Here is a 17,500-nt window from a genome sequence, read left to right as displayed (position 1 = left end):
GCGACCTCGAGAGAATCGTAGTCAAAGGTAACAGAAAGGGGGAGTGCAGTGAATGAAGTGAAGTGAAGTGGTGGTAATTGCTCATGTGATGGATGGTGTCTTGGCGGAAGATTCGAGAGAGCTTACCCGGCAGTCGTGACGTCTAACTCTTTGTAAGAGGGCAGTGGCACAATCCTCCCCTCCTAAGGTACTGCTCGCTCTCATCTCTTCTACCATCGACAACGACAACAACAACGTCGCCAACACATCTTGGCCATCATGGCGTCCTTCATCGCAAGGCGACCCTTCGCCCTCGCCTCCGCTCTCACCAAAGAGATGCCCTCGACCGCCCGACTCGCCCTGCGATCCTTCCAAACCACGACCAAGCAGCCACAACTTCACCAACCCATCACGCGAATCAGCTCTGCATCGACAGCCAAGCAGTTCACGCCACTCCAACAGAGCGTCATTCGCTCCGCCTTCCAATCCTCTTCTCGCCGCGCCTACCAGACTTCCGCGCCCGCCAATCCTATCGCACAAGGCAACCTGACCCAACGCCTCGTCTATGGCGGCGCCATCTTCGGTGGTACACTCCTTGCAATCAACCTGGTCTTCAACCGCGAGACTCGTGAAGATGGCGGCATGCCTCCCTACGAACGCGCCTATCTCAATGAGACGTTTCTGCACACTGGACTGGGCATCGGCATCATTGGTGTGGCCGCACGCGCATTGCATATGAATGGCTGGTCTTATCGTCTCATGTCCGCAAATCCATGGCTTGTACTCGGAGTGGGCCTGGTGGGCTCCATCGGAACCATGATGGGATGCTACGCAACCTCCCCAGACAACTATGTCGTCAAGTACGCTCTGTGGGGAGGTTTCAACCTCACGCAAGCTGCCCTCCTCTCGCCGATGCTCTTTTTCGCCCCTGGTATCCTAGCTCGCGCCGGCCTCTATACCGTTGGAATGATGGGTTCCATTGCCTTTGTCGGCGCCACGGCGAAGCAAGAGAAGTACCTGTATATCGGTGGTCCCCTCCTTGCTGGCGTAGCGATTGTGGCACTTTCTGGCTTGGCGCCTCTGGTGCTGCCCGCTACTGCCACGAGAGCGCTGATGTGGACTGAGAACCTGTGGTTGTATGGAGGACTTGCAGTGTTTGGCGGGTTCACGCTTTACGACACGCAAAAGATTCTGGCGCATGCGAGAATGGCGGAGCAGGGAAGATTCCGGAAGGATGCTGTCAACGAATCCATTGCGTTGGAGCTTGATTTCATCAACATTTTCGTGAGGATGGTACAGATACTGGCCATGCAGCAGGGAAGGAGAAAGTAGAAGAGAAGAGGAACAGAATGTGATATTAGCGGCATGGATATGAAGTGGCGTTTGGGAACCCTCTGTTACGAAGAAAAATATCTGGCCTGAAGACGGCCATTGTACTTTCCCTGTGTAGTATTGACCCGCCATTTAGGATGTGTATGCCAACGCAGTACTCAACTCATGGCGATGCTCTTGTCGACATGCTGCGCTAGCCAGTATTCCTCTCGACTAATGGACGCAGCATGGCTTGCATGTTGTGCTACGCAGATAATCCCCACACCCTTTGGATACACAATATCATGCAAGAAAGTGGAAGACTAATGGGTGTCTGCATAGGTCTCAGGACTGCCCAGACTCCGCGCGCAGCTTCCGGCTGTTGGGGATGTATGAAGAATGGCAAGCTAATGGAAGACCGCATGGGTCTCAGATGACCAGCCATGATTTCTCATATGGGCTGCAGCATGTCGTGGCTAACAGATTTTGGGTTGATTCAAGCCAAGGGCCAGTCGTGGGCAAGGCGCCTAACGTCTTCATCCAACGGCCTCTGCTGGCTGTGTGTATGGTATGGCAAGCTAATGGATGTCTGCATAGGTCTCAGAGCGTTCCAAATAGTATTTGAGCGCTTGTGTGTGAGTGTGTGTGTGAGTACCTGTAGGTGAATATCGGTGAGCAGGGAAAGTAAGGAAGTGAGACTAGGTAGAGGTCCGAATCATGGTTATTATTAAGGTACCACAGTGGTACCTTAAACTTGTGACGATTCTTACCGCCATGGGAGGTACGATGTATATTCTTACTCCAGAAAGCAAAAGCCCTTCCGATGTGGTCTGGTAATTGGTACGGAGTATAACATCTATCTGTAGAAATGGAAACTCGAAATTGGTGCCTGCAGTATTGCGAGTTCGTAGCCTACCATATAGCTACACCAATCCATTCTCTTGTGCCCCCCCCCCCCCCCCCCCCCAATATGTCTCTAGAAGAAGAAGAAGAAGAAATAAGCTCTAGAGAGCGAAACGCATCATTCTCTACTATCCCACGGGTTCAAGCGTTCCAAAAAAAAAAGAGTACCACACTTGGAATAAAAAAATATAAAAAAAGATAAAAAGCCCTTTTTTTTTTCGAGGTTTGTAGTTCGTGGTCCCAACCGGAAAATATCGCCGAAAGCTCCGCGACTCGAATGGTTTGCATAAGGTATTCTCTGGTTGACTAGCGGCACAAATAATGCCACATGATGATTTGATGACAAAACAAAAAAAACAAAAAAACAGGTACGGGACTACCTACCTACCAAGAACCGACAGGACGGATGGACAGAACGGCATGTCTCGATTGTTTTTTTGCCTTTTTTTCTTTTAATCTCCTACTGCATGCGAGCGAGACGTTTGCAGGCTAAACTAAAATATATACGGCTGAGAAGATTGATGGGGTTTGCGAGCGCTGGTTAAAGGTCGAGGGGTTTTGGTACTCTAATGGATGTATGCAGACGGTTTCAGATTTACTGTGTGGACGTTGATTGTGCGGGCTTGGAATTTATGGGATCATGGATGATGGTGCAGGAGGAGGAGGAGGAGGAGAAGGAGGAGGCAAGGACTGGCTACCAGACTAGTGATGTGGTCTATCTGGTATCATAAGCAGCGGGATGTTCAAAGGGCAATGATCATGTTTTGTCCTACCACGCTGGAGAATACCAGGTTGATTACATGTATTCAGAGCCCTACCAAGGCTAGGTGTTCGCTATACATTCCAAAAGTAGATACAAATGATTCGGTATAATCTAGAAGGTAGGCAAAACCATTCAGCACCTTCAATCCGAAGATCAATATACTGGAAAGCTAAGGGTTGGACGCAGACAAGGCTCACTTTCGAAAGCCGCAAAATGAGAATAAACATCATCAAACAGCGGTTAGTATAGCCTTGCATATCTGCACATGTCAGGGTTCCTCGTACATGTGGTCGTCAAATCAGTGTGTCCTGGTAGTAACGCCGCAAGAGAATATTTTTCACTGGTTACTTCTTCAGTTGGACTACTCGAGGACTGCATCATGCACGATATACGGTACGATATCGATTCGGGCGATGGGTGATGCTAGCGGAGATTCTTTTTTTTCCTCCCTCAAATCATCTTGAATACCGTACCTTAGGCACAGGTATTTTGAACAGAGCAAACGTACCTATATAGCGCTTGTTTTTGAGGCAAGTTGTTACGGCCGAGACCATTTCGATGTGCTAGGATACAAGCCCCTGAGAACTGGTGAGTGCTAGAAGGATTCTAGGAGACTCGAGATTTCCGTTTGCAACTTTCTATGGTGCTCTACTGGGTGTCTGCAGAATGTCTCAATAGTAGCCGGGACTATAACTATTACTTTCCAAGATGTGTTAGCCACTCTACTTCTATTACTACTAATTAGTCGATAACCTCCCTTGTCTAGGCATACGTTCGGTATGCACGAAATGCTTGATTGGGTGAATGTATAGCCTTCTTGTTGGTTGGTCCTCTACTGGGTGTCTGCAGAATGTCTCAACGGCAGCCGGGACTATGACTGCTACCTCCCAAGCCATATTGGCTACACTACTTCACCTAACTAGTCAGTCTTCAACCTTCTCTGTCCAGCAGATTTGCCTGCGGTATCTGCAGAGAGCTTGATGAGCCATATGGAAAGGCCTTCTTTTGTGGTCCTCTACCGGGTGTCTGCAGAAGGTCTCACACATCAACAGCAAACTTCACCAGCCATGTTATGTTAGCCACACTCCACTTCATCTTCTGCTATGTAGTCCTCTTAGCATCCCCTGTCCCATACCTACCTACAGTACCTGCCTACGTGATCCGCAGAAAGCTTTCTATGGTCCTCTACCGGGTGTCCGCAGAAGGTCTCATATCAAAGTCCCGCTAGTAGCATACCTACTCAGGGTACTACAAACCTGTCTCTCCAGTATTCATCAGTCATACACATGATCATCGCCACAGCCGGTCCTTCATTTTAAGTAATCTTGAAGGAAAGAGGGTCGACTTCCTCTTTGACTGGTTCAGAATCATCGGTTGACTAGGTAATGTCTGCATACCGAATAAAAAATATGGTACAGCCAGCGGGATCAAACGTACCATGTGTACCTTACCTTCAGGGACTTAGTCGACGGGATGGATAGGAAGAGCCTATTTCTGCCATTACAGACACACACACACACACACCGCATAGTTTGAAAAAGGGCAATTTTGGCGATTCGTGTCCACGAGACTTGTAGTCGGCGTTTTCGTTCTGGTGGTAATAGTGGCTGAGACATTTGCAAATTTTGGGTGTGCTGTGTGTGTGATGGTGTGATTTTCGTCCATTCATTCCATTTCATTTCCCTTCCCTCATCCCTCCCTCCCTCCCTCCCTCCATCCTTCCCCCACTCACACCCAGTCATCTTTTCCTCTGCTGAACTTTCTTTCCCGGACTTCTGGATGTGGCATCTTGTTTTGCCATTTAGCGTTGTCCCACTTGGGATTGCCGAGTCAAGAATAATGGGGGGTGAGGGCGGTTCGAATTCATGGTTTGTCTTTCCCTCTTTCTCACACACACACACACAAGTCACACATGTCGATGAAACATGTGTTATTGTTGTCGTCATCCTCATGTGGGCATGTTATCTCCTTGAGGAAGCTTCAATAACTCTTCCTCTCTCCCTTGAACACTTCATCCTCCTCGTCAGTATCAGCGCGCACTGAAACAACAACATATAGCCATATTGAAGCAGTCCCAGCCGAGATGTGCTGCGCGTACTTCTATAACATCAAAAGAGATATTAGCTGCTTCACCAGTACAGCAAATGTCTCACTTCAGAGAAGACCCCGCGGGCGGGCAGGCTGCGAATTCTCCGACGGCCGAGATCTTTCTTTGGGGGTCGAGTCGAGCACACAAACAAAAGTGTGGTACATGTCTCAATCTCCGAGACAGATCATCGTCATGATTTTTTTGGATTAACTGATTTTGCGACTCTTGGTGATTTCAATTGTTTTTGCCAATCACCAACAAGCCGCCGCTTGTTTTATGAGCAAAAATTGAAATCAGACGCACTCACAGCACAACATCATTATTGTATGGTCGTCTAGTGGGTGTCTGCAGAAATGTTTCTGCTTGACCCGCGAAACAGAAAAAGGAATTATTCAAGGACGACTAACCACCTCCTATCTACGAGCGGAAAAGCTATCATCCTCGATTCTACCACGTGCGAGTCAATAAATCTTCTCATACTTAGCCACTGCTGGAGAGTTGATTCTGGTCGTCTAATGGCAGGCTGCAGAATGTTTCAGGCACGTGAAAAAGGCGCTTTTGCTAGAAGGAGGCACCTCCGTAGTCATGGGGCATCTTTTGCCAGCGCGTATGTGGGCTGTATTTGGTAAGCCAAGGGGTACCTTCTAAGGTGGGTACCTGGTAGTGTTCAAAGGGACGCCAAGAGAGCGGTGATGTAGTTCCATCCCATGGAAGCTAACTTAAGGTACATGTACATGTAAGGTATACACCTTCCGTCACTCCGGCCTTCACTTCCATCACACCCCAACAAACAATACGTTGCGTAGTTAAGCAAGACAATTCTGAGATATGTGTGGTGTGCTGTCCCAGCTTCTCTCCCTCGAGTCTCTGTCTCTGGAATTGACCACTTTCGAATGGATTACTAGCGGCCGCCTACCATATGCATGGCCCCCACTGAGCGTCTCTCAGCCACCCACCACGCTTGTTTCACCTATTCCTGCCCCGGTCCCCGAACACATGGAAAAGACGACCGCCACGTCGGCAACGTGACGGCAACGAAACTCAGATCTCCCACTCTGCGAATACTACTCTTCGTCTAAGACGCGGGCATCAGCGGGTGACTGCATTTTGTCTCACGGTCACGTCGAAAGGGGGTCGTTGACATCGCATATAGCGACTGATTGCAGTGGAGCGTGCAAACTCTTTTTGACGCGGCTTGCGTCTCCAACCCGTACTGTCAATATTACACCAGCACTCATGGCGTTTCTGGCATGGGCTGAGTATGATGCAGTGCTTATCCAGACAAACACTGACAAGTCTGGTGTGTATGCTGTCTCGCGAGTACGGTATAGCAGCAGATCCCCAGCTCCGTATACTCAGAAGCTGGATGTTATTACGATGCATCGAGATCAGCTCTCTCCATCGCAGTAATGCCCCCTGCGGTGGACAGCTCACCTTGCGAGCTTCATTCGTGGTCCATCGATGCCGTTCAGCACTTCAGACTTGAAATCCAATAGCTGGCAAAGCTTGCTCTCCTTGAGGCTCTTATACAGTTCACGCTCCGTATTGAATGCCGTGCCACCTAGAGTGCTAGCTCTAGTTCGCTCTGAGCATCGGGCATTGAGTAGTTGAGCTCCAGCGGGTACTACTGGCTGTTTGCATTCTGACCATCTGCCGGTAGCCTAAGCAGTGAGTGCCGATATGCTACATGCCACGAGTCTTGAGCGAAAAGAGTCATGTACAGCAACTTGCCCTCAGGTAGTGGCTACCCTAAAGATTCGCGTTGCTCAAACGGTGGTGTCTCAGACCGTGGAAAGACTCTCGAAGGAGTCGTGTGCGTGTGTGTGCCATAACGGTCGAAAAGGGTCTTCTTGGGAATTAAGGTGAATGGCCTGCCGTAGCTGGAAGCTGTGCGGGCATTAGCGGCTGTATGCAGAAATGCTTGGTATTTTCAGCCCGAATAGGAAAACCCGTGAAATGCTATGCCACTCCAGTACTGTGGCATTGGAAGCATTGCACTGCAACTGGCAAAGCTTGCATGCTATCCTTAGCTGCAATTTGCGGACTCGAACTTTCAGCTATGATGTTCTATAGTGGCGCGTTCTTGTGTGGACTGTTAAAATGCTCCCTCGATGCTTTCTCACGCTCGAAAAGGCGGCATGAAGTCAGCTCTCATCGCACCGCGTTGTAGTATTGCAAAGCTGATCAGAATAGCCTACAGCTTTTGAAGAGAGCACAACACAGGTTGATGACCGGTGATAGGCAAGGGGCGAATGAAACTGCTCAGTAGCTCGGATTTGCGCGTAAGCTCAAGTCCCGTCGCTCGTTGTCCATTGCTGGCGGTACTCCTTGATTGATGTTCAGCGCAGCATTCAACCATGGTTCTGCAGTCGAGGACAACAAGCGTCTGGGTAGTAGACCATTTGCTGAGAACAAGGAGCAAATGCGCGGACACCAACGGGTGTCTGCTTCTTGTTCATATATCGGTAATCTAATGCACAGCATGACATGGGTGACCAGGTGATCAACATACCTCCTACGTCCCGAGTGCCAATAAAGCGGTGCAGTATAGATAATCGAGAACACAAGGCACTCCCAGTCTCTCACCGCCTGAAGATGATACGGCGCGTGGGCGCCTGGTAGTGTAGAGGAAAGCGACGTCTTGCCGGAGGTCTACCAACGGTCCGAACAGCCAAATGAGGAAGGTGTCGCGCTGAAGGCGTGCCTGAGGTCGGCACAAGGATGCGGAAATTGCTGTCTTTGGCGTTCAGAGACCATTCTTTCGCTCGAGCATCGCGGACACCAGTGGCAGGATGCATTTCAGTCAAGTTCCGGTAGGCTAACGTGGCACGGTATGCTCAGCAGAGCGGCAGGTTATGGTGTAGTTCCATTGCTCGGAGGATCATCCGACGCTGTAACCAGAGTCATGACGCCGACGAAGCAACGATGTACCGCTCGGCGTGTCTTCAATCTCGGTAGCGATGGACGCCTACATGTAGCTTCAGTTCGAAGGTTGGGGTTGGCGAAGACGCTGCGACAGGGTTTGTCATCGGAGAACACCTGAAGATTCCGTCCCAGATGCGCGGTCGAGAGCGGGCGGCGCTGGAGCTGGCGACATGCCGTTCGACGTCGGCGAAGGAGAGCGGATCGGCCAGGGAGGCATAGGCACAGCTCGTGGGGGCGGTGGGAGGGAGAGCGGGATAGAAGGCGGCGATGATCAGTTGTGGGCCATGCAGATGGGGGCGAATGCGAACCACGGTTGACGGGCTTGCAGCAGGCCAGGGCCGCCAGGCGCAGAGTGGACGAGACACGAAAAAGCAGTGTGTGTGGTGGAGAGACAAGTCTTGCTCGGCATCGGCGTCATCGCGGAATGCGGCGCCGACTTTGCCGAACCGGACGCCTCGCTGTCCACACCACTACCGCCACCCTCACACCACGACGACTCCTTCGAAGCCCCAGGAAATGCCGGGGCCGTGTACGCGATGCGATGCCTGCAAGCGGTACCCCGTTCTCCATGGCGCTCTTTGCAGCCGCCAAGACCATGTCTGGCGATCTCGGGCCATTCGCCCACGCTCTCGACTCCGCCCAGCGACGTCGTTCGGTCACCAGGCGGTCCCCTGTGTCGGACATACCACATCTCGGTTGATCCTCACCGCTGGATCGTGTCAGCCACGCTCTGCATGTGCATCGATTTGCAGCGCGCCGTCGCGAAGAGCGCCAGGTCACAGGTCCCGGGGCCGTCACCAGCGCCCCCAATGTTGCGGAGGGCAACTGAAGTCACATTTGAGTGCGAGGCGTTGCAGACGCCCCTGCTCATCTTGCCATTCCCGCTACGGCAACGACGGTCATTTGTTACCTTCCTTGCTCAAAATGCAGTCTCCCATAAGCGTTGTGGTATAGGTCTGCGAATGGGAGGCTGCTACGAGTCAACACCGCTGTTCTGTCCCCCCGTGCTGGTGCGAATGCTTGCGCTTGAAGCGCATGGCATATATGCTGGCCCAAGCATACACTTCTGCTTCGGTACCAAAAAGCTGACATTATGCGGCCACCCGTAAGTGTGCCGCGAGATGTAGCGACTCTGAAGCAGCACCAGCAACGACAGCGCCTGCGTCCGAATCTGTGTGGCAGTCCACAGTGATCGGTAGCCACAGGTCAAATATGCCTGACCAAGCAAGATTGGATTGATGCCTTGAGATCTGCATGACTGCGAATTCGACCAAAAACCTTGGCAATGATCACGGAAATACGCATGTCATGTGCTGGGGGACTGCAACGGTGCTCACTCGACCTATGTTGTGGCCACTATAGGGACCAGCCCTCCTGGGCTTGCATGCTGGCAGAAAGAACTTCGTGCCACCAAGTGACCTTGATCAGGACTTAGCTCCACCTGGATCGCGCCTGGGGGGAACGTCTACTCATGCGCTAGAGCTATAACATCCCCGGCCAACATATTACTACTGGTTTCCGAGGAACACGAAGCTGATCTCACTATCTCACAGTGACCAAGCACCTTTCAGACTATGCAGTAAGTCAGCATAAAGGGCCCCAGAAGTACTCTCTGTCTGCGGGCGGCTGGGACACCACCCAGGGCTTTCTGCATGCTTTAGAGTTTGACCTCTCACTTGCGCATGTCCCTGCTTCTTCACAGTCTTGCAGCACACATATATCCTATACTGGTGATGCAGATTCCACAAGCACGCAGATGTTACCGCGGTATTTGCAGCAGACCTCTAGCTTTATATCGTTCTGCCTCGACGACAGCTAGGCACGCTACGGCACGGAGCATCTGCCACACCACGTAAATAACAGTAGCTTGAAGCGCGGGCAGGATCATGCATCAAGCTCGCCCGTTCCCTGCCTTTTCCTATGTTACCATAGTACTCTTCGGATGTTCTCAGCTTCAGAGTAGCTGAGCGTTGTAAGGTCATATCTATGGTTTCGCTCACAGTCAGATAGAATCGAGAGATTTGCAACGTTGTAGTCCGTAGGTACGACCACAATGCCGCTCAATTGCAAAGAAGAAGTGTAGCTGCTCTCCCGAAGTTTCACTTCGGCAATCAATTGCAATTTCACCGACCCGACCCCACTTTCAGGACAGGTAATTCTCGGCAAGAATCTCAACGACAACAAGACAAACCCATATCAACGCGGAACAGCACAACACAAATAGCGACCAGCCTCACCCGCAATTGAACAACAGCCATCATGATTTCCGGACTTGCACACGTCAATCTGCTTGTACCTGTCGGCACGCTGGAGATCGCAGAAAAGTTCTATAGTGGGACGCTTGGCCTCATACCCAGAGCTGTCCCCGAGCTGCAGAAAGGAACTTTAGCTTGGTAAGAATGCCTGGAAGCGAGAAGAAAAGATCATTTTTTACAAAACTTCTTGCTGACATGAAAAACCAGGTTCGACATTGGCTCTTCTGGGCAGCAGGTCCACGTAGCGCTCGATAAGAACAACTCCAATGCTACAAAGTCCTCCCGACATCCATGCTTCAAGATTGAATCGCCAGAAGCTCTGCTGCAACTCCGGCAGCGAATTTGGGAGCACTTTGAAAGAGGGGATGAGGCTGCGCCACAAGAAGCAGATAAACCAGGAGAAGCCGACTCAGGTGCCAAAGGTGCTGAGTACCCATCGCGCTTCTTTGCGCGTGACTTTGCCGGGAACAGACTGGAGTTCTCTCTATGAATCATAATTTTGTCTCTTCCGTCAAATTTCACATTCCAACCGCCTCAATATTCTTGTCCACTGATCCAGCAGTACTTCCCGAAGCTTCCATGAAGTTGATGACCTGTTGGTTGTCGAGATATTCTCGCAAAAGTAGAATTCGTTTCTGTCGCGAGTCGATCGTAAAGGCCATGACCACGGAATTGGTATAAGATTTGCCATCTTGGTTCGAGGAGACGACTTCAAGCTCCGCCATGACTTGCACACCTTCCGCAATGATGTTAAACGCCTTCATGGAGTATTGGCTAAACTGGCCCAGCATTTGCATGGAAAGGGGAATCCGTTCGTGAGCCCTTAAATAACCCCCCCAAGACACATTCCGCTCTCCCATCACCCACCACCCAGCAGTGTCGGTAAACATGGAAGGCAAAACATCGAAATTGCGGCTGTCCAGAGCATCGATGAAGTTTTGAGCAACAGCCTTGCTCAGTCGTGACGTGTTGTCCATAGCGTAGAAGAGAGTACAGTGCCAGTACCTGTAAGGTTCCAAAATTCAAATGTGTCCAGTCGTTAGGTTGGTGACGAAAGTCAGGGCAAGAGTGAATCGAAGATTCCCTGTCCTTTATTGTTCGATGCTTGGCTATGCAACTTCCAAGACATTTCCTCTGGGCATCCTCTTAGCCACGATACACCGGTCTCGACACCCGACAAGACATGGCTGACCGCAAAGGCGCATATGGCGCGTCGAATGGCGCCAGCGACACGTCTTTCCGTCGGACATGGGATCGCAGCGAGTACGAAGCGAAAGCGCGCGATCGCGACGCCAAGATCAAAGAGGAAGGCAAGGCGCGATATGAAGCTGCTCTAGAAGGCAAGAAATATCATCGTCGTGCTTCGACGCCGACCGATCACAAGGACACCGAGGCGCGGCAGCAGCGTCTGAATGTGGCCGAGCAGGTCGGTAAGACCACCCTCGTTGCTGCTGGAGCAGGACAAGGCAAGCGAGGCAAAAGCGCTGGTTTCTACTGCGATGCTTGCGACCTGACGTTCAAGGACAATCTGCAATGGGTGGAGCATTTGAACAGCAAGCAGCATCTCATCGCAACAGGTGAGAGCGGAGAAGTGAGGAGAGCGACACTAGAGGAAGTGGAGGAGAGGTTCGACTATCTGAAGCGGAAGCTCGAGGCGGAGAAGGTGCATGACCAGACTGATCTGCAGACCAGGATCAAGACAACGGAGGAGCAGTTGGAGAAAGAAAGGGAGGAGAAGAGGCGTAAAAGGAATGAGAAACGGCGCAAGACGAAGGACGGCAAAGGCCATGAGGAGCTTCGGGTCGAGAATGATGGCATTATCTGCTGAAGGATATCTCTCCGCTACGCTGTGCGTGTGAGAACGCGCACGTGAAGACTATGCTGCTGGTGTTGCCGCAAGCCATTTAGGGGTTTTCGCCCGGACAGAGGGCATGTGTCCCAGTGGCGCCTTCTTGATATGGCTTGAGGTCTCTGTCGAAGCGCACGAGACTACATGGGACCTGGATGAAACTCATGTGCGACGGAAGAGACTGCGACTCGATGTTCTAACCACTCCTTGCCTCCGGAGAGTCTGCAACAGCTCGATTCTGAATCAAAGTGGTCTGTGGCAGTGCCCAGTGACCTGCCCGCGATGCTTGCCACTACTGGAATCGCACAAGTGCTTCATTTGGATCCAAATATGCCTACAACAACATCTGCCTGTAAAGATTTCTCGAGCTTTACCAGACTGAACCACTCTCCTTGTTGCGCGCTACTGCTCCCGAAGACAAGGAGCTGTGCTGATCATGGTAAACTCGCTTCCGTCAGCATTTTTGGGTACAATAGCAGGTTGTCTGACCTGAAGCGTCAGGCACTGGTGGTGCTGGTAGCGTATTGGGATGAGTGGACTCGAATTGATTGTGAAACTGATCCGCTGCCGGCTCAGCCTCAATGGAACGTGGACAGACTGTCCGGGCCACTGAGGTGCTAGCCATATATCGCAGACAGCACTTGCAAATATGCATGGTCACTGCTGAGGAGGGATCGACCAACACCAAGTTACAACACGGCCACGGCTACCAGGTATTCCGTGACACATCATGCCAAGATCGGAGGTAGCTTGGCAACTCAAGTCATCGATGACTCTGTCAAGGCATGAGCTGGACCAGCACTTGCAATTTTTCCAGTTGCTACATACCTGTAGCGTAAGAGATGTTGTCACGATGCCTCCCTCAGGAACTAGCAGAACCCTCCAGCTCATACTGGCCATTATGACTTATTTGCCCTGCGCTCACTCTAAGCGCAACCGCTACGCACCTCGAATAGCATGGCTTGGCACTTTCGAGTATTGTACCTACATGTAGATGGTAGCTTCACGAGATGTGAGCACTTCGTTGATCAGCTGCAGTCTCCACATATCCGGCTCCTCCTTGACCACATACCCATATATACAATATTCTGGTTTCTACGGCAGCACTCGGATATATCAATAGAGGTCCCGCGAATGGCTGGGCAGGCGTGAGGGGTAAGCTTCACATCAGCTGTTCTTGTTCCATGGGTGCCGTTCATTGCGACATTATTGGATATGAACACTTGGCGCAACCGTTGCAGATAATGCGAATATGTATCGCGAGAGATCCAGCCGAGCTCTCTGCCCTTCTGTCGTCCGTACTCCCAACTTACTGGCAAGATCACCACCACGACGAAAACACGTCTTGTGCTATATGCGTACACGATGGCATCCACAACTCCAAGTCCGTTCTTAAGCCTTCCTCAGGAGCTTCGAGACATCATTTATCAACATGCGTTGCGTGACTCTCTGCGCAGGTATGATGACCTCGGAGAATACAAAGCGAACGAAATTCCAATGCCAGCAAAGCAAGAGCATGACAACAACATCGCCGATGGAGGCCTCCTCTTCAACTACACAGCTCAATGCCCTCGACCAGTATGGTACACCTTACTGCTCTGCTGCCGAACGACGAACAGAGATATTCGAGAACTCGCGCAAACTACCGCACTCAACCAGATGATTGATATCAAACCCGCTGTCGTCGATCTCAACTTGTCTCCCACCACATCTACAGCAACATGGCAACACCTTCCCTCGCATCCTCAACAGATTACCAGCTTGCAAATCAACATCCGACTATCGCACATTTACGAGTCGTCATTGACATCCGCCTCCCCAGACACGGACAATGCAATCATTCGGGCCATATTCCATCTGGTGCGGCAATACTGTTGCTTCGGCCCCCACCTGTCCCGCGGAAAGCCTCTATCTAGACCATTACAGTTGGAGACGGTACTTCTTGAGATAGAACCGGATCTCCGCGCCATACAGCCGCCACAAGGTCTAGTCTTCGCCAACAATCATCCGCAGCAGCTCGCCACCGTCTCTGGCGTCTTCTGGATCTGGCTGAGCCGGTTTGCGAGAAGTGGATTGCTGTGGGAACGCGTGGAGAACTTAAAATGGAATTGCAAATACATTGCTGAGACGGAAGGAGAAGTAGTGACTTCTCGTGTTACCAATCATGGTTGGAGCGAGGATGATCGTACAATGTTTCGAGAGCTGGGCTATAGCTGGGATTGAAGATGATCACCTACGAATGTGGGCCTCAAGAGGTCTTCATCAGAGTCCCCCGCCCTCTGCCGTAGGAGTAGGCAAAGGAAATTTTGATGGCGATGGTGCCGCTGAGGTTTATGCTTCTCCGGATCCCCCTGTTTGCCTGGGGAAAACTCTGTAGATGGAGTGTATGCAGATTCATTCCTTGATGAATTGGCTTTCCAGGCAGGCTCTGGAGTATATCATCTGGTCAACAGCACATCTCCCATTGCTGAACTCTTATGTTTTTTCGCCTTCGATTTCATCATCGTCACGAAGTCGTCGGTGGTTAGCAAAACGACTAGGAAGCAGCATAATATATACGAAAAAGTCCTTGGCTAAAGACGGCAAAATGTTAAATGACAAGAAACTCGATGCCACTTTACCCGGGGTTTTCGTTATGAGAATCTGAATAAATTATCGCAGCATCCAAAAGTTTCAATGACATCGCGCTTCCTCCTGGTAATGTCGGCTCGACTGGACGCAGACTGCGGACCTTGCAATGCCTGTTCCTGCGACTGGGAGGCATCGACTCTGAACTCGAGCTCATCGTCATGCTGAGTAGTAGCTTCTTCCCTCGAAGATTGAAGAGTCCGCTCCATTTCGTCCGAGTCAATCTGCGCATTCAGGTCACCGTCTACTTCCAGGTCAATGCCTGCCAATAGATCAATGTCTGCTTCATCTTGACCTTCAAGGAGTTGGTCAATGCCACCTTCTCTAATTTCTCATTCATATCCTGATCTCCACCGACTTTGAGCGGCATCGCAGGCAGCGAACAGATCGTCATAGCCCGTTCTGCTAACTCACGCAAGTCCTCGTTGACTGTTATCTCTCCAATTGCAGCCTCATGAATAGGTGCGGCATACACAGAATCCTCCAGCCGCGAATCTCGGGGCCGAGCGTTTCGCTCACGGTGGAAACGCTCTTTTTCAGCCAATGCCAGAGGGTACAGACGAAATGTAGTCGTTTCTTGTGACCATTTGTCGCGATGCTCGCTCTCGTCGCCTGTTGCCGAGCAATCATTTTCACTTCCTGATCCCTCTGCCTCGGCTGGTTTCCTTGCTGCCCAGTCCTGCGCCCGCAGCGTCCAGCTTGCGCTCGCTCGGTCTTTTCTCTTTTTCGGCGAAAGCTTTTTTACGGCTATCGTACGTTGGTTTGGCAGGCTTGCACTGCCTGCTGAGTTTCATTGTTTTACACGCTGTCATGTATTTGTATGCGGCATAATAGTCTGTGAAAGATCGCTCAATCTTCTCGGGGCTTTGCTTCTGTTGGACTGTCGCTGTGGCTCTCGCTACGACCTACAGCATTTTCCGGCATAGCGACACCTCCACCACCTTTGCTCCCAGCAGTGGCAGGTGCGCCCGGAGGAGCATGTGGACTAGTTGTACTTGCCTCCAAAGACCGCTGTCCTCCTGCATTCTGGATCTGCGCCTGCACCTGGGGCATTGTATGCATATTCGCAACCGGAACGCCCGCTGAGTTGAGTTGCAGCGGCACACCTTCCATCTGCCTCGCCTCCATCTCCGCAAGCTGATAATATCGTCCAATCTGCTCATTCGACCACCCCTTAGCAGTCGCCGCAGCGGCAATCTGCTCCCGTTGTGCCAACATGGCTCTCATGTGTTCGACTGTGGCCGCTAGCACAATAGCCTCTGAGCGGGCTTGCCCTTGCATGCCTGGCACGAGGGTGGAGAGCCTGTCGAAGCCTTGACGAATTGCTTCGCGCCGCTTCTTCTCCGATTCGATATGGTTCTTCTTCTTCTGCTCTTCGGTCAAGCGGGCTTTTGCTGCGTTGGCGGAACTAAGGGGACTCGAGGGAGTGGGACCGCTATCGGAGGCATTCATGGTGACGGCAGTATTCATGGCGGAAGTATGCTTGTAGTGAGGTGACCACGGGTATGTACCACGGATATGTTACGTGCTGTCGAAATATCTGATACGGTCGTCGCCGAGTGCCTGCATGTCGGTGGAGTTGAATAATATGCGGTATAGGATGTGGAAAGCGCTGCGAGAGGGCGCAATGGAGAGGCTGGCGTCGTGAACGCGCATGTGACAGAATCACATGTGATGCCAAGAAGTCATGATTGAGCTGGTCACTCGTGATTGGCTATTGAAGCGAAGGTGGATCACTCATCCTTGAACCGCAATAGAAACTCTTTTCACGGCATCACCCAGAACCTCACCTTGGAGAGCTCTCGTAGCAGCACTTACAAGTCGCCAGAACACCCACGACTGTACTGTGATGACTTTGGCTAGGGCAATAGGTCTGCTCGTGCAAGAAGTTTACAGCGGGTCTGCTCACGACACTCACAACGCCGGTGGCGTGAAAGCGCATTGGATAGGGGATGGGAATCACGACTGTGTGAGGTGATCACGCCTATCGTGTCTTTCCTATTGATTTTTGACGCCCAAGCAGTCAAGAGTCCCTATAGTGATAGAAGAAGGAAGACCCGGAAAGCGAGAATCGACGAGCATGTCCCACAAAGTGTGGCGTGAGGCCTGCCCATCACTCTTCGAAGCGTCAATTATGGCAGCGATCATCCAAACGATTCCTCCCTCTCCGTACTTGGTCGATATGCATGCCACAAGCGAAAGGTAGTCGCTTCTGGCGAACGTGTTGTGGACTTGTTGCTTGCATCGGGGGAAGTCCCAAATGTCTGATATTCGCGAGAAACATTGCTTAGACGACAAGTCGCAGATACATACCTGTATCTACGTTCATCAGAAGTCCTCTAAATTCGAGACATCCTACGACCCAAAATCACGAGACAATTCGAACTAGAGAGCTCCGGCGTCTGAGTGTGTCTCGCAGTTAAAGACATTCCCTATCGCCAGATTAGGCCGCGAGTTATTACCAAGTTTGGTGCTGGATACGTTGAGCAGACATGGGACCGCACAGTCGTTGAAGCAGCGGTTTTTCATAGATGGAGGCGCGTCAATGCAATGGTAATGTAAGACCGAGGTGTTGTCAACGTGATGAGCGTGGTAGATAGGTAGAGTCAAGTCTCAAGAGGGTCTGTGTGAAGACGCGCTAAGAACCTGTATATTTAGACTGTGAAATCGCGTGATGTCACTAGCGCCCGCCGCAGAACGTGTGCCACTCGTGTGGCGCCAAGTGTGTTTAGGCGGAACTAGGTCGTTGTACGTTGTTTCAAGCAATCTGCCGTCGTTTTGTTGTCCACACATCCTGC

At 51.3% G+C, this 17,500-nt stretch overlaps 9 protein-coding genes across 9 annotated transcripts; 6 read left to right on the top strand and 3 right to left on the bottom strand.

The window, feature by feature from the left end:
* Positions 1-130: 130 nt before the first annotated feature.
* SEPMUDRAFT_148068 (bax inhibitor family protein) lies at positions 131-2,228 on the top strand. Its single transcript, XM_016904678.1, has one exon. It carries the CDS (start codon positions 259-261, stop codon positions 1,309-1,311), a length of 1,053 nt encoding a protein of 350 aa, XP_016762438.1. The 5' UTR covers positions 131-258; the 3' UTR covers positions 1,312-2,228.
* A 3,582-nt stretch (positions 2,229-5,810) lies between these two features.
* SEPMUDRAFT_148067 (uncharacterized protein) lies at positions 5,811-6,304 on the top strand. The gene has a single exon (XM_016904677.1). It carries the CDS (start codon positions 5,874-5,876, stop codon positions 6,072-6,074), a length of 201 nt encoding a protein of 66 aa, XP_016762437.1. The 5' UTR covers positions 5,811-5,873; the 3' UTR covers positions 6,075-6,304.
* A 19-nt stretch (positions 6,305-6,323) lies between these two features.
* On the bottom strand, positions 6,324-7,843 carry SEPMUDRAFT_132004 (uncharacterized protein; the record flags this gene model as incomplete). The annotated part of the gene is made up of 2 exons (XM_016902464.1): positions 6,324-6,620; positions 7,632-7,843. 2 exons carry the CDS (start codon positions 7,841-7,843, stop codon positions 6,476-6,478), a joined length of 357 nt encoding a protein of 118 aa, XP_016762436.1. The 3' UTR covers positions 6,324-6,475.
* Positions 7,844-8,140: 297 nt separating this feature from the next.
* On the top strand, positions 8,141-9,079 carry SEPMUDRAFT_115595 (uncharacterized protein; the record flags this gene model as incomplete). Its single annotated transcript, XM_016901176.1, has 2 exons — positions 8,141-8,282; positions 8,346-9,079. 2 exons carry the CDS (start codon positions 8,141-8,143, stop codon positions 9,077-9,079), a joined length of 876 nt encoding a protein of 291 aa, XP_016762435.1.
* A 1,108-nt stretch (positions 9,080-10,187) lies between these two features.
* On the top strand, positions 10,188-11,194 carry SEPMUDRAFT_148066 (glyoxalase family protein). Its single transcript, XM_016904676.1, has 2 exons — positions 10,188-10,363; positions 10,433-11,194. Exons 1-2 carry the CDS (start codon positions 10,230-10,232, stop codon positions 10,713-10,715), a joined length of 417 nt encoding a protein of 138 aa, XP_016762434.1. The 5' UTR covers positions 10,188-10,229; the 3' UTR covers positions 10,716-11,194.
* SEPMUDRAFT_115593 (uncharacterized protein) lies at positions 10,744-11,202 on the bottom strand (the record flags this gene model as incomplete). The annotated part of the gene is made up of 1 exon (XM_016901175.1): positions 10,744-11,202. The coding sequence occupies one exon, from the start codon at positions 11,200-11,202 to the stop codon at positions 10,744-10,746; it is 459 nt and encodes a 152-aa protein (XP_016762433.1).
* Positions 11,203-11,408: 206 nt separating this feature from the next.
* Positions 11,409-12,053, top strand: SEPMUDRAFT_40430 (uncharacterized protein; the record flags this gene model as incomplete). Its single annotated transcript, XM_016908784.1, has 1 exon — positions 11,409-12,053. The coding sequence occupies one exon, from the start codon at positions 11,409-11,411 to the stop codon at positions 12,051-12,053; it is 645 nt and encodes a 214-aa protein (XP_016762432.1).
* SEPMUDRAFT_155073 (uncharacterized protein) lies at positions 11,409-16,272 on the top strand. Its single transcript, XM_016907599.1, has one exon. It carries the CDS (start codon positions 13,440-13,442, stop codon positions 14,295-14,297), a length of 858 nt encoding a protein of 285 aa, XP_016762430.1. The 5' UTR covers positions 11,409-13,439; the 3' UTR covers positions 14,298-16,272.
* On the bottom strand, positions 15,873-16,124 carry SEPMUDRAFT_25295 (uncharacterized protein; the record flags this gene model as incomplete). Its single annotated transcript, XM_016908391.1, has 1 exon — positions 15,873-16,124. A coding segment is annotated over one exon (252 nt), but the record flags the coding sequence as incomplete, so codon positions are not given.
* Positions 16,273-17,500: the final 1,228 nt, after the last annotated feature.

The sequence above is a fragment of the Sphaerulina musiva genome (assembly GCF_000320565.1).
Source record: "Sphaerulina musiva SO2202 unplaced genomic scaffold SEPMUscaffold_3, whole genome shotgun sequence".
Lineage (NCBI taxonomy): Eukaryota > Fungi > Ascomycota > Dothideomycetes > Mycosphaerellales > Mycosphaerellaceae > Sphaerulina > Sphaerulina musiva.
The sequence above is the reverse complement of the archived record's forward strand: the minus strand, read 5'-3'. Positions and strand labels throughout refer to the sequence as shown.

Bases quoted from the DNA above. Each gene is read 5' to 3' on its own strand.
- SEPMUDRAFT_148068 (XM_016904678.1), top strand. From the start codon at position 259: ATGGCGTCCTTCATCGCAAGGCGACCCTTCGCCCTCGCCTCCGCTCTC.
- SEPMUDRAFT_148067 (XM_016904677.1), top strand. From the start codon at position 5,874: ATGTGTGGTGTGCTGTCCCAGCTTCTCTCCCTCGAGTCTCTGTCTCTG.
- SEPMUDRAFT_148066 (XM_016904676.1), top strand. From the start codon at position 10,230: ATGATTTCCGGACTTGCACACGTCAATCTGCTTGTACCTGTCGGCACG. The intron at 10,364-10,432 runs GTAAGAATGCCT...ATGAAAAACCAG, and splicing joins CAGAAAGGAACTTTAGCTTG to GTTCGACATTGGCTCTTCTG.
- SEPMUDRAFT_155073 (XM_016907599.1), top strand. From the start codon at position 13,440: ATGGCATCCACAACTCCAAGTCCGTTCTTAAGCCTTCCTCAGGAGCTT.